Source organism: Malaya genurostris, chromosome 1 (assembly GCF_030247185.1).
Source record: "Malaya genurostris strain Urasoe2022 chromosome 1, Malgen_1.1, whole genome shotgun sequence".
Taxonomy (NCBI): Eukaryota; Metazoa; Arthropoda; class Insecta; order Diptera; family Culicidae; genus Malaya; species Malaya genurostris.
Window position 1 is genome coordinate 154,796,316 of NC_080570.1, and position 13,779 is coordinate 154,810,094.

General features: G+C 38.8%; 2 protein-coding genes and 1 long non-coding RNA gene across 7 annotated transcripts; 2 read left to right on the top strand and 1 right to left on the bottom strand.

Moving 5' to 3' along the window:
- The first annotated feature begins 129 nt into the window (after nucleotides 1-129).
- LOC131426263 (DEAD box protein 52 homolog) lies at nucleotides 130-2,130 on the top strand. Of its 2 annotated transcripts, none has more exons than XM_058588864.1 (2): nucleotides 130-314; nucleotides 379-2,130. In XM_058588864.1, exons 1-2 carry the CDS (start codon nucleotides 234-236, stop codon nucleotides 2,068-2,070), a joined length of 1,773 nt encoding a protein of 590 aa, XP_058444847.1. In that variant the 5' UTR covers nucleotides 130-233; the 3' UTR covers nucleotides 2,071-2,130. The 2 variants fall into 2 exon arrangements, with proteins under 2 accessions (XP_058444847.1, XP_058444848.1); XM_058588865.1 differs by having other exon boundaries at nucleotides 182-314; nucleotides 361-2,130.
- LOC131426264 (protein halfway) lies at nucleotides 2,125-10,752 on the bottom strand. 3 transcript variants are annotated; one of them, XM_058588867.1, is made up of 5 exons: nucleotides 10,153-10,752; nucleotides 9,951-10,081; nucleotides 5,880-6,724; nucleotides 5,485-5,821; nucleotides 2,125-2,828 (listed from the first exon to the last, which is right to left on the bottom strand). In XM_058588867.1, the coding sequence occupies exons 3-5, from the start codon at nucleotides 6,722-6,724 to the stop codon at nucleotides 2,286-2,288; spliced, it is 1,725 nt and encodes a 574-aa protein (XP_058444850.1). In that variant the 5' UTR covers nucleotides 9,951-10,081; nucleotides 10,153-10,752; the 3' UTR covers nucleotides 2,125-2,285. The 3 variants fall into 3 exon arrangements, with proteins under 3 accessions (XP_058444850.1, XP_058444849.1, XP_058444851.1); XM_058588866.1 differs by having other exon boundaries at nucleotides 9,951-10,084; XM_058588868.1 differs by lacking the exons at nucleotides 9,951-10,081; nucleotides 10,153-10,752 and adding an exon at nucleotides 6,831-7,067.
- Nucleotides 10,753-11,900: 1,148 nt separating this feature from the next.
- On the top strand, nucleotides 11,901-13,130 carry LOC131426265 (uncharacterized). 2 transcript variants are annotated; one of them, XR_009229065.1, is made up of 3 exons: nucleotides 11,901-12,344; nucleotides 12,447-12,593; nucleotides 12,705-13,130. It is a non-coding gene; the product is annotated as an uncharacterized LOC131426265 (long non-coding RNA). The 2 variants fall into 2 exon arrangements; XR_009229064.1 differs by lacking the exon at nucleotides 11,901-12,344 and having other exon boundaries at nucleotides 12,353-12,593.
- Nucleotides 13,131-13,779: the final 649 nt, after the last annotated feature.

A 13,779-nucleotide genomic window follows, 5' to 3' on the forward strand; every position in this document is an offset into this window, starting at 1 on the left:
GTCATTTCGATAATGTATGGGCATAAAAGAACCGTGCTGGACATCATGTTCACATAACCCCTTTGCTAACTAATTTTTAGACCACCTGTTAAAGCGGATAAACCCTGCACGGAAACTTTGACAGTTCTTTCTTTCAAATAAACAGAATTTAGCGCTGGTCAAAATTGAAATTCTTCCGGCACATGTGTTTGCAATATTGTTCTCTAATCCGTTGAATTTTGTGAAATTTTTCGATGGATACAACTGACTTGTTTCGGAAACTCACTTGTGGAGTAAAATTTTCTTCGAAAAACAATGCTTTACTCAAACGAAAAGTAAGTTACCCAAGATAAAATCAGTTTTATTATCATGTAAATAAAGACGATTTCATTTCTCTAGCGAGCAACAGAACCAAAAACACCGGCAAATCCCGTAGAAGTAAAGTTGGAAATCAAGACGGAGGATGATGATTCGTGCAGCGATAGCGAAAAAACGCAACAAGCTTCTATTTTCCAGCACAGTCCATTGGTGTTAAGCGAAGATGATATAAAAGATGAAATTAAATCGGAAACCGAAGACGATGAGTCCGAAGAGCGCAAGCGAATAAAACTAATGTCACCGGAGAAACTCAAACGCTACCGGCTGCATCGAGCTAACCGGCTACGGAACATTCATCAGATTAGGTTGAAAAAATGTACCGTTCCTGTAGCAGAACCTATCGAGAGTTTTCAACAGTTAAGAGCAGCCGAAGGATTTAACGTGTCAAATCAGTTGATTAAAAACATAGTCGAAAGTGGCTACAAAACTCCGACGCCCGTTCAAATGCAAGCAATTCCGGTACTGTTGGAGGGACACGCGCTGAATGCCTGCGCACCAACCGGGTCCGGTAAAACAGCGGCTTTCTTGATTCCGATCATTCATCACCTGAAGAAACCGATGAAGTGTGGATTTCGCGCATTGGTAGTTTGTCCCACCAGAGAACTGGCCAAACAAACCCAACGCGAAGCATTGCGCCTGTGTGAGGACATTAATCTTAGGACTCACGTTATAACAAAAGTTGACGAGGCGAGCACCGACTATGGCCTGGAGAGTCGTAAGCATTACGATATTTTGGTAACTACACCGAATCGGATTTGTTTTCTGGCCAATCACGACCCACCGTTGATTGATCTGAGTAACATTCAGTACGTGGTAGTTGACGAGGCCGACAAGCTGTTTGAGGAATCGAAGAACGGCTTTCGGGAGCAGTTGGATACGATCATGAACGCTTGCACGAACCCTTGCAAAGTGGTGGCTTTTTTCAGTGCCACATCAACGCGAGAAGTTTCCGAATGGGCTGGTGCCAATATGCCAAACCGAGTACGGTTTTCGGTAGGAATAGCTAATATGGCGGTTGATCTCGTCGATCAAGAACTGCTGTTTGTGGGGAACGAAAGCGGCAAGCTGTTGGCCTTTCGTGAGATGGTTCACAAGGGTCTAAACCCACCGGTTTTGGTTTTCGTGCAAAGCAAAGACCGAGCTCAACAGCTGTTTACGGAACTAATCTACGATGGATTGAATGTGGATGTAATTCATGCCGATCGGAGTCAACGGGAACGGGACAACGTGGTTCGATCGTTCCGCGAGGGTAAAATTTGGATTCTAATTTGCACGGAACTCATGAGTCGGGGTATCGATTTCAAGGGGGTCAACGTGGTGGTAAATTTCGACTTTCCACCATCGACGATTAGCTACGTGCATCGAATCGGCAGAACTGGTCGTGCCGGGCGTCGCGGAAAGGCAGTCACCTACTTCACCAAGGACGATACCACCAATCTGAGAAGTATAGCTCAGCTGATCAAGAAGGCCGGTGGAAACGTTCCGGAGTATATGCTGAAGTTGCGGAAGAGTTCGAAACGGGAACGGAAGAAACTGGAACAGAAAGCACCGAAACGGGCGGCCATCCGAACTCTGCCAGCTTTTGCTATGCAGGAACGAGCCAAGAAGAAAAAACTGATTGCCCGGACAAAAGCAGCTAAAAGTCCGGCCGGGTCCGAGTCGCATGGTCCCAAAAAGAGAAAGAGAAAGATTCGACCGAATGGTGAAAAGTAAAAATGATTGGATGTTCATTTGAGTTTCGATTAGGCAATAAAAATCGCATTTTTCCAAATATTTGCTACAATTTTTATTACATTCGTTCTACACAATCACAGACACGTAAGGCACAAATTAGCTTCTCGGGGTTATTTTTTTCCGACATTTGAGAGGCACTGCTTTTAGAGAGACATTCACTAGATCCGTGTTCAACCTCCGGGTTCGGATCAAATTCACTCGCACAAACAATCGCACGGTAGTTTGGGCATCTTGTTGGCCGGCCACGGAAGATAGCCGGCCGTCTTGAATACCCAGTAATCGTACGATACCTTGCAGATCAGGGCAATCAGCAGAATAATTTCCGTAGCTATCAGATAGTAGATGTAATCCGTCCAATCGTGCTGAGACTGGCACAGTTTACTTTCCTGAATCTGCACCATCTTCGTCACGTGGCTGTTTCCCTCGCAGTAGATCTGATCGTGATCCGGCACCTGGGCCTTCTTGCTGAGCAGCCAATTTTTCAGGTTCTTAGCCGCATTGCAATCGCACGTCATTGGGTTACCCTCGAGAAACAGGTACGACCCGAGATCCAGGTTCGATTTGAACTGATAGGTCTGGATGGTTTTCAGCCGATTGCGTCGGATCGAGAAAAAGCTGAACCGCGAAATGAAATCCGTCCCCTCCAGGTCACTCAGCGAGGTGATTTGGTTGTCGTCGGCGTACAGGCGTACCAGCGAATGGTAGGATTTGCCGATCAGGGCCTTCAGGCTGGTGATCTGAAATGACACGAGAATAGTTTGGAGTGAAGAAAAAACCGTGATTTTATATGGGACTCGAGATTCAAATATGTGTACAAATATTTCATACATGATATTTAGCATCAGTCATTAGTTACTTACTCACTCCAATTACGCATATCCCGTCTCGTCAGAATATGGCCTATTAAATCGAAGTTGTTATAATTACCCACGACATTGTGGTTGATCAATTGGACAGCTTTGGATTCGGTTCGAACATCCTTTGATAGCTTGAATAACTGCTCACGATTGGCAATCAAAATTGGAAATCACGTTTCCGAAGAGCTACCCTCCAACTCGGCAGGAAAGTCGCCTTGAGCTTGTGATTTTCTTATTGTACATCAACGATGCAGATGTCAAGATCTATTAAACATTCGCAACAAAGAAAACGCAGCGTTTTTTATCATAATTTGCACAATAATGGAAAGTTAGTTTCGTTAATTACTCTACTGTATAGTTCTGAGGCAAACAGCGTAATTTCAATTCATATACTTCCTGGAAGATTCCATGATAAGCAGGTCGACGGGCGTCAAAAATCTCATTGTTCTTTTTTCTCAACAAGCAACTGACTTTCGAACATCATGCCATTGTCTCTTAAGCCTCTAGTAGTTTAAGAATTCGCAATGTTAGTGGTCCTTACACGGAACAATAATATTAGTAACACATGTAAGGCTTCGTAACGCTTCATAACACCATTAACTTACAAAAAAGTAACGCATATAACGCTTATAACTCACAAAAAAGTAACGCTTCGTAACGCCTATAACTCACGAAAAAGCAACACAGTAACGTTTCGTAACGACTATAACTTACAAAAAAGTAACGCATGTAACATTTCGTAACGCTTATAACTTCTCTAAAAGTAACGCATGTAACGCTTCGTAAGGCATCTAAATTACAAAAAGTAACCCATGCAGCGCTTCGTAACGCCTATAACTTACAAAAAAGTAACACTTCCTAATGCCATTAACTTACAAAAAAGGAACACTTCGTAACGCCTCTAACTTACATAAAAATAACTCATGGAGCGCTTCGTAACGCTTGTAATTTACAAAAAAGTGACGCATTTAACGCTTCGTAACGCTTATAACTTACAAAAAGTAACGCATGTAACACGTAACTTAAAACAAAATAACGCATGTAACGCTTCTCAACGCCTATAACTCACAAAAAAGTAACATATGTAACGCTTCGTAACGCCTGTAACTTACATAAAAGTAACGCATGTAACGCTTCGTAACGCCTATAAATTTTTAAAAATAACGCATGTAACGCTTCGTAACGCTTATAGCTTACAAAAAAGTAATGTAACGCTTCGTAACTAACTAAAATGTAACGATTCGTAACGCCTTCAACTTACATAAAAGTAACGCATATAACGCTTCGTAACGCCTTAAACTTACATAAAAGTAACGCTTCGTAACGCCTTTAACTTGCAAAAAAGTAACGCATGTAACGCCTATAACTCACTAAAACGTAACGCATGTAACGCTTCGTAACGCCTTTAACTACAAAAAAGTAACGCATATAACGCTTCGTAACGCCTATAACTTACTAAAAAGTAACGCATGTAACGCTTCGTAACGCCTCTAACTTACATAAAAATAACGAATGTAACGCCTTTAACTTACATAAAAATAACGCATGTAACGCCTTTAACTTACAAAAAAGTAACGCATGTAATGCTTATAGCTTACAAAAAAGTAACGCATGTAACGCTTCGTAACACCTTTAACTTACAATAAAGTAACGCTTCGTAACGTTTATAGCTTACGAAAAAGTAACGCATGTAACGCTTCGTAACGCCTTAATTTACAAAAAAGTAACGCATGTAACGCTTATAACTTACAAAAAAGATAACGCATGTAACGCTTCGTAACGCTTATGATTTACAAAAAAGTAACGCATGTAACTCTTCGTAACGCCTTTAACTACAAAAAAGTAACGCATGTAACGCTTCGTAACGCCTATAACTCACTAAAAAGTAACGCATGTAACGCTTAGTAACGCCTATGATTTACAAAAAAGTAACGCATGTTGACGTAAACGAAAACTGACTATGGGGGTCGACGAGGCCTAGAAATCGACCCCCTATTGTTTGATGTAAGTTGTTATTTGAAATATTTACGCTAAAAAATTATTTATGTTTATTTGACCATCCGCAGAAATTGGTAACTATTTTACATCAATAATGAAAAGTAATTTTCAAAGGAATTTGTGGATGGGGGTCTGAAGCCTAAGTTAATTTTAGTAAGGGGTCCATGACTCAAAATAGTTTGGGAACTCCTGGTCATTTATTTTACCCCGGTTTCATCCTCCATTTTATGCGGTTTTGACTCTGTTTTGTTTTGTATAGCCTGTCTGCCTCGGTAGTGGATTTTTGACCATCATGTAACTCTCAAAACCTCTATCTCACGGGGTAATCTACAGGATCAAGAGTCTCAAAATATTTCTCAAACTTTTTTTTTCGTTTCTGTTTCTGATTTCGAGAGGCGCCTGATACGCCTAGATTTTTTATCATACAACCTATATACTTGTAAGACCAGCGCCATAAGCATTGAACCGCCAAACCGATTCAAGTGATGGTCGATTTCGACCAATTGTAAATTGAAAAAAACTCCATTAACATACTTACATTATTGTTGGAAACATTCAGCGTAACCGTATCCGGCGGAAGTGTTTCCGGAAAATCGACCAATCCCAACCCGGAACAATCCACCCGAGCGGTAATGGTTTTGCGTTCCGTATTGTTCAGATCAAAGTTGAGTCTGTCCAACTCACAGCTGCACCGTTTGGGACAATCGTTCTGCACCCGCTGACTCAACACCAGCTGATGCAACGGAATGCGGTCGGTCGAATCGAACCAGTTGAAGGTTCGGTTGGTCAGACAGAAGGTTGCCTCCGGATCGATGAATTTGTCACCTTCTTTCAGGGAGTCCAGCAAAGATTTACAAAGCATGGCACTGTTTCCTCTGGAAACGAAAGAAAGATTATTGTTCGCCTGCTTCTAACACTCACTCGTGACCGCACCTAATATCCAACCGGAGATTCCCGATCGTAGACGGTATCGTGGACAGATTGTTATGCGAGATGTCCAACGTCGTCAGATGGCGTAGCTCGCGGAAAGCTCTCGGTTCGATATCGCTAATGTTATTATTGGACACGTTCAGACAGATGGGCGACGAAAACCGGGCAAAAGAACTGCTAATTTTCTGAATCCGTCCATCCGTGATTGACAGCGACAGTAACGTTTTGATGTACCGATTGGAAACGTTCAGCACCAGCTCTCGGACGGTTACGTTGCGCAGGTGAATGTACTTCCAGGTGTTGCCGCTACCATCCGGTGCACTTGGGGCACAGCCGATCGCTTTGTTGATGTCGGTAACGTTGCAACAGAACAGTGCACCGGGATTCAAAGGATCTGGATTACATTCACAGTCCCCAGTTCGACTGTGGCATAGATCTGGTGCTGCGTTATAACATCCCAGGTCGTTTGTAGGTGGTAATATGGTGGTTGTAGTGGTCGGAGTGGCAGTCGTTGTTGTGGTACTAGTTGTTGATGTTGTTGTAGTACTAGTTGTTGATGTCGTTGTGGCTTCCGTTGTGGTAGTGGAGGTGCTCGTAGTTGTAGACGATTCGGTCGTTGAAGTTGATATGTTTGAAGTACTAGTAGTTGCGCCATCTGATGCGAAGCCAATAGTGGAGTTCATAATTACCTCCGGCAACTCATTCTGCTCTCCGTTGACGGTAGGTAAAACGGATACCGTGCTTTCGGTTGACAACGAGTTCGTTCCAGGATGGTCTGCCACTATCCTCGCCTGGACGACTGTCACAATCGCTAGAAGTGTGAGTACGCTACCCGGGCCGATAGGCATCTGGAAGCGAAAGAAATGAATAACAAATTTACATAATTTACATGCTAACGACAGCTAAATACGGCATAGTAACGACGGTTCACAGAGCATAATAGCCGTAATTTACCTATCATATCATCGCCGTGTGCTCGCGGCCTATACCACCGCTTTTGTCACGATGTCACCGAACAACGAGTCTGGCTTGTTTGCATAACAATTTAGCACGCTAATTTTATTACTAGCACCTGTTTGGCGTCAGGATCAGTGAATAAATACTGGCAAGGTGGGGTGGTTTTATTTGTTCTATTCGTTTGCCTATGTGTAATTAAACGATTCTCGTTGTCCTACTTCGGATGGATGATGTAATGAGTGATGTTAATTAGTCCATTTCGACTTCTTTAAATTCGTCACGAGAAAGAGGAGGCTAAGGGTAATATTGCTCATGATTACTATTTTACAATTTTAGATTGTAGCTATCCTGGGATGTACTTTCGAACCGGTCGAAATTTTTCGAGATTGCAACGAAAAAAGAGTGAGTTAAAAACTCGTTCAATTTCAATTTGAAAAGGTAAAAAATTTTTAGGTCGACTCCCTGGCACAAGGATTTTTTTTTTTTGGAAATTAAACTTATATTCAAAAAACAGCAAAAGAAAACTTCTGCAATGTTCACTACTCTGTCCCCAATTTCATCTCAACGGATTCTTATTCATTCTATCGTTGGTCCTATCGTATCATCCTATTAATTAGAAATTGTGATAGCAATCAAAACAAAATATTGCACTATTACACTCTCAGGTTCAAAATAATATCAGAATTCTTTTTAAAAAGGGCTGTGGTGTTCGCTGTGGTTTTGAAATAGTTGTTAACTATCCCCATAACCCCATAGGGCTGTCCATTGTAGTTTAGATAACACCAGATTTCAACGTTTCTTGCATTTCTAAAACATTTGGAATTGAAAAAATCGATTTGGGATATCTCACATCAGAATTTCTAACGCTCAGAAGGATACAAACCTTTTCGCTTTCAAATATAAAAACGTGCCAGCATTCGGTTTGATTTTCTAGAAGTTTAAAAATATGATAAATTAAATGAAGCGTGCTGCTAAATTTTTCCAAAATTGTTTTGATATAACGTTTACCACTGTTCGTTTTTATTTCGATTTCCAAAAACTACAAACATTATAGATAAATGGGTGACATTTTGTAAATTTTATTCGGGCGAATGAACAGAAAATTTTGGGTTGAGTAGCATAAAACTAATTACTTACTCATATATTAGGATTAAACATTAAAATACATATTCAATTATGAACGTGATTTACATATTGCTTCCGAAGGAGGGAAAGTAGTTTCTTTCCAGAATCTCGGAAAAACTTTGACGAAATTTAAGCAGCCGAGTGCTCGGCAAACAATTAAACAACTGAAATTAATTAAAATGAAATATTAAATATAAAATAAGCATTCAACATAAAACTCGTTATCATAGATTTATTGATTTCAACATTGTATGTTGGCGGTTGAAATGATATCCTCGGAAATGTAAAAAAAAAATACCGCCGTTCGTTTTCGGCATCTTTTTTGCGCCGAGATCAAAATTAAGTTTTGTTTTTAGCTTAAAAATCAATTTACTGTGAAGAAAACATTTTGCGATACAAATCCTACGCATTTTTATGTGAAACACATCTTTATTTTCTATATAGGGATGCAAATCAGAAACTCAAGGAAAAATACACGTAGAAATGTGGTCAGGTTTTAAACACTTACAGCTCAGTATATTTTATATGAATTATTAATATTATTTCAGTATTTGATTGAACATATTTCTAAAATTCGATTTGAATATGTATCAAGCGATGTATTTTCAATTATAAATGATTGAAATTATGATTAGTAGCGAGCAGTGTCTTATTTTGTCTGCTAAAAATCTCCGGCATATCGGATTTCCCTGCCATAGACGACGGTTTTTGAAGGAGTAAGCGATATATTAAAGGAAAAGCATCGCTCTGATTGGTCAATCGATGCAAAAGCGAAGCTTTTAGAAGCACGCGAATCTATAAATAGAAGCGAAATTATAGCTAACGTTTCAGTCCTACGCGTAACATGCTGGAGGTAGGTTGTTGCTAGACAGCAAGACAAAAAGTACTCTGATCTTGTGTCATGCAAGCTCGGATGAAATTCCATGTTATGTCGTTTCGCCTGAGGAATTGACAACTACCTTGGATAAATTTTGAGTGCTTAAGAATAATTTTTAAATTATATAAGATGAACTCGATTGATAATGAGAAAAAGTTTATCGCTTCAACCGAAATCGTAGGATGGTAGAGACAGTTAACGCTATAAAAATAACTGCTTGCATACAAAACTTGAACACAAGCTTGACGAAGAGAAGCTTAAATATCAAAATTGTATCGCAAGTATGTACAAAGATATAATTGCATACATTTGGGATATTGGTGTAGTTTCGTCGGCTATAAAACAAACAAAGTTTGGTGTTGGTTCCTAATCAAGATCAATCTAAGCAGACTCTCGTGCAACTGCTGATTCAAAAGTGTGACGATTGATTGAACTGTTTGATTGTAGATCATTAGAAATTTTGGTTGCCTTGTTCCACATCAATTGCTCGAACAACCCCATGGGGCTAATCATTGTAGTTTTTCGCACATTTACCGATTGTTTCTGAGCGTCTACAGTGAACCTATGAAATACTATGGATTTTCTCCACAAACTTATAAGAATTATACTTGCAAGATGGATCAACTATGGTCTTAGCCAGTTTTTCCGAGAAGACAACAGCAAAGGAAAAAAAAAAGAATTATACTTCGTGATTTCGTATATGGTTTAAGCATTTTCAAAATTCATAACGATTTCTCAGAGTTTGTTGATTTTCTTCTGAATCGTTAAACTAATGATATTTCAGGAATCGATTGGACAAGCAGGTTTCAAGATGTTACAAACAAATACAATTTTGAATTTCCTATTTATAATCTATTTACAAATTTCAATACAAAAAATTTAAAATTGCATTTTGAATGTCACGTTTATCGGTCGTGTCTTGTACACAACCCTCACATCACCGACAAAATTGTCATTGGAGATGAAAGCAGACGCGAGATTCTTCCCACTGATTAACTATTACCGCATTTGAAGGTGAAATGGCTAACATTGCAGATAAACACATAAAACTAAATACCGACACTGGCTCTAACAAACATTGGATAAACCTGTTCTTTATTTCCAGTTCGACTCACCTTCGGAGACTATTTACCGACCGTTCCGCGATGTCAATAGCACCGTAAGCTAACACTGGTCGAACTTGTGTTCACAGCCTGGGTAAACAGCGACTAGGCCGTTCATTGCATTACCGGATGCATTCCGGATACTACTGCAGGGGGAAAAACAAAGAATAAGATAAATCTTCTACGCAACTAGTGCGCTCTATTTAAAACCTACCGAACGTGTCTCGTTCCGGAGCAATTGTATCCTGTCAACACTGCTTATAAATTTAGTAGCTGGTACAGGTTTTTGTTTATCAGCTACGGTCAATATTGCTTCACAAATAAACTGACAACGAAACACAACAGATGGGTCAATTTCGGGTAGATAAAAATATAACAAATCAAGTTGAGATGTTTCCTCTTATTTAGCACTTGTTATATCAAAAATACCAAAGAGAAGATGGAATCCACCACCAATCGATAAACTACTCGCTTAAGTCACTTTGACAAATATTTCACCGCTGGTACTTATGCGTTTACAAACACTATTTCACATTCTGACAACACAACTTTACTTCGGTGAAACTTTTGAATTGATGCAAGTGGGAAAGATTGCGCGAGAGACCAACGAGGTAGGCTATGGGAAACTTCAGCTGACTGAGTGATGCGCGAGTATTGACTTGGGGATGCTATTTAGCAGAAACTGTCAGTAAACTATCAAAAAATATTCCGGTTCTAATTTATTAGGCACATTATAATCAATCACAAATGATAAGCGATTCCACAACTAAACACTGGGAACCGTAATCGCTTGCGTCTTTCATTATTCGCTATCTGTTTGCTACTGAATGAGATTGAATGATGAAAACTCACCACGCTATTGAACAGTTTACTGTATGGGTCGGCATTTGTATGGAACGGTTAACGAGAGAGAGAGAGAGAGAGAGGAATAGAAGAGAAAACCATATCTTTTTTTTTTTTTTCCCTCTCGCTTTTTATGGCGCAGACCTTTTGGTCCATATCAGCCAAGTCTTGCATACGTTAATGCCCCGTTTACACTTCTGCTGGCTGCCAGCATGCTGGTGTCAGTGTACTGCCTCCTTAGGAAAAAACGTTCAACTGTGGTCCAATGATCCAAAGTATTAGACCAACGAAGGACCACCGTTGAACGTTTTTTTCCTAAGAGGGCAGTACACTGACACCAGCATGCTGGCAGCCAGCAGAAGTGTAAACGGGGCATAAATGACATATTATAGCATTTAGTAACTAATCGGTCGGTTGTTTTGGTTGTTTTGCTTGAATTTTCGTTACTTCAGGGGCGGGATCCGTGTTGGTAAATAATAGAACAGTACGTAAAAGCTGTCAAATATTGACGCTTGCTTCTCTGATGAATTCTGCGAGCTGTTTAATTTCATCAGTCGTGTTGTTGGCCAGGATTTGTGCTATATCTGATTTGTTTTGTATGATAGGAAATTTTTTTCGAATGTTATCATATTTTGGGCATTCATGAAAAATATGTGTAATGTTCTCGATTGTGTTGCATGAGTCGCATCTATTGCTGGATATCAATCCCCACATGTTTAGTCTGTCTTTTGTTGCTGTGTGGCCTGTTCTAAGTCTTGAGAGCAGAGATGCCAGGTAAAAATTTCAAATGTCTGCAGACAGGGTCTGTAAATCTGAAAAAAAATCTGCAGTCAGCAAGTATGGCTTGCTGGCAGCAATTTCTCTATAAAGTATGACATGCAAAACTGACTTGGCGAGCAAAAAAAAAAAAAAAGGTCGCGGGAATTTCAAATTTTTCTGTAAATATAGATGAAAGTCAGCGAGAATTTCAAAAGTCTGTAAAAATCTGCGAGAATTTCAAAAGTCTGCAAAAGTCTGCACAACAAAAAATGTCTGCAGCACTATACCCCAAATCTGCAGATTTACAGACAAATCTGCAGACCTGGCATCTCTGCTTGAGAGCGTGATTATGGAATTGGATGATAAGTGTATTTTTTTTTTTTATCACTTCCGGTGAAGCTCTCAAAGTGTTAGCATATCGTTTCGCACTAGTGCGATAAAATTTTGTGTATTTCTGTTCGCGGAAGAAAAATTTTTTCTCGTCCTAGAGTGGATCCGTGTGGCGACGCCGCGAAACATCATCGGGAGCCAATGTAAAAGAATTTACAATCGAAAAATATAAAATAATCGAAAATAATAATACAACCAAACATAACCTACAAGAAAATAAATGAACAACACGTGCAAAAAACACAATCGAATTAAAACACAAAACTAAATTATAAACAAACAATACAAAGGCAAGATGGGCCATTACTGGCCTTAGCCTGTCACGTTAGTGACACAGCAAATAAAAAAAAAAAAAAAAAAGTGTATTTTGTAAAACCAAGGTTTAAGCTTAAGTTCTTTTAATATGTTATAATGGTAGGTACCTTTTTCTTGTGATATTTCTTTGTAGCGTTCGTTCCATAGACAAGTAGTTTCATCTCTAACACTGAGAATGAGATCGTCTTTTGTAATTGCAAGTTCTTCTATGCGATTTTTGCTGGTTCCTAACTTGGCAGCATGATCGGCTCGATCGTTTTCAATAAGAGTAATGTGACCTGGTATCCACTGGATTATCAGATTATTTAAGTTTGAACTATTTATCAGTTGGAATATTTTGCAAACAAGGTAATTTTCATTTGAACAAGTATTTTTGATTAATTCCGTAGCACTTTTTGAATCAGTGAATATAACTGATGATTGTTGATTATTCTCTATTAAATATTCTATTGCTTTCAGGATGGCGACTATTTCTGCGTTCATAATTGTGAACTGAGCTTTAAGACGACCGCTATAAGATGTTTTTTCTGAGCAAACATATATTCCATACCCAGTTTTATCATTTATTTTGGACCCATCTGTAAATATTTTGTATTTATCCGCGTATTCATTATCTATTAGTTTGAGAACCATTTGTTTTTGCACATTGATAGGTGTGTTCGATTTTGTAAGTCCTTTTATTTCAGATATTACTGTTATCTTGCTTGATTTCTCAAACTGTACTATTTTTCCTAGTTGTAGTATGTGATGATTGTTAATATATGTTATTTTTTCTAGAAAAGAACTGTGTTGGTTTATAGAATCTAGGTATAAGAATTCTGCTAAAAATGGTATTATCGGATTGGTTTTGTAATAAAATATTTTTGTGATTTCTTTGAATGCTAAGTATTCTGCTCTTTCTTTTAATGGCAATTCTCCGGCTTCTGCTAAAATAACATGATTTGGGGTAGATCTTAGTAGGCGTAGCGATGTTCTTATAAATGAATGCTGTACAGTTTCTAATTTGGCAAAAGACTTTTTTGGTGCTGCCGCTATTATAGTGAGTCCATAGTCTAAATGAGGTTGTACAATAGCCTTAGAAATTCTTAACATTGTTTTTGGATGTGCTCCATTGTTCTTTTTACCAATCATTTTTAATATATTAATTTTGCGATTAGCTTTAGATGTCGTTACTTCAATATGTTTAGTGTAATTTAATCTGTAGTCTATGATTAATCCAAGGAATCTATGAAATGCTTTGTTATCTAATAGTATGTTGTTTAGTGTAATGTTTGTGGTTGGGTGGAATTTCTTAGTGAATACCATTGTGGCACATTTGTCTGGGTTAATTATCATGTTGAGTTTTTGGAAGAAATCTGATATTTCTGATAAGAAGGTATTCATTTTTTCTGTTGCCAACTGTAAGTTTTTGGCTTTGACTAGAGCTGTAAAGTCGTCGGCAAATTGGATTAATATTTTGTCGTTATCTGCTATGGAATGGATATGCATTGTGTAAATGTTAAACAGAATTGGAGATAGTGGGCATCCTTGTGGT

What these genes read in the sequence shown, in the direction of transcription:
- LOC131426263 (XM_058588864.1), top strand. Translation starts at nt 234, where the DNA reads ATGGATACAACTGACTTGTTTCGGAAACTCACTTGTGGAGTAAAATTT. An exon ending in ATGCTTTACTCAAACGAAAA is followed by an intron (nt 315 to 378) that starts GTAAGTTACCCA and finishes TCATTTCTCTAG; the next exon opens with CGAGCAACAGAACCAAAAAC.
- LOC131426264 (XM_058588867.1), bottom strand. Translation starts at nt 6,724, where the DNA reads ATGCCTATCGGCCCGGGTAGCGTACTCACACTTCTAGCGATTGTGACA. An exon ending in AATCTCCGGTTGGATATTAG is followed by an intron (nt 5,822 to 5,879) that starts GTGCGGTCACGA and finishes TTTCGTTTCCAG; the next exon opens with AGGAAACAGTGCCATGCTTT. An exon ending in TGAATGTTTCCAACAATAAT is followed by an intron (nt 2,829 to 5,484) that starts GTAAGTATGTTA and finishes GTGTCATTTCAG; the next exon opens with ATCACCAGCCTGAAGGCCCT.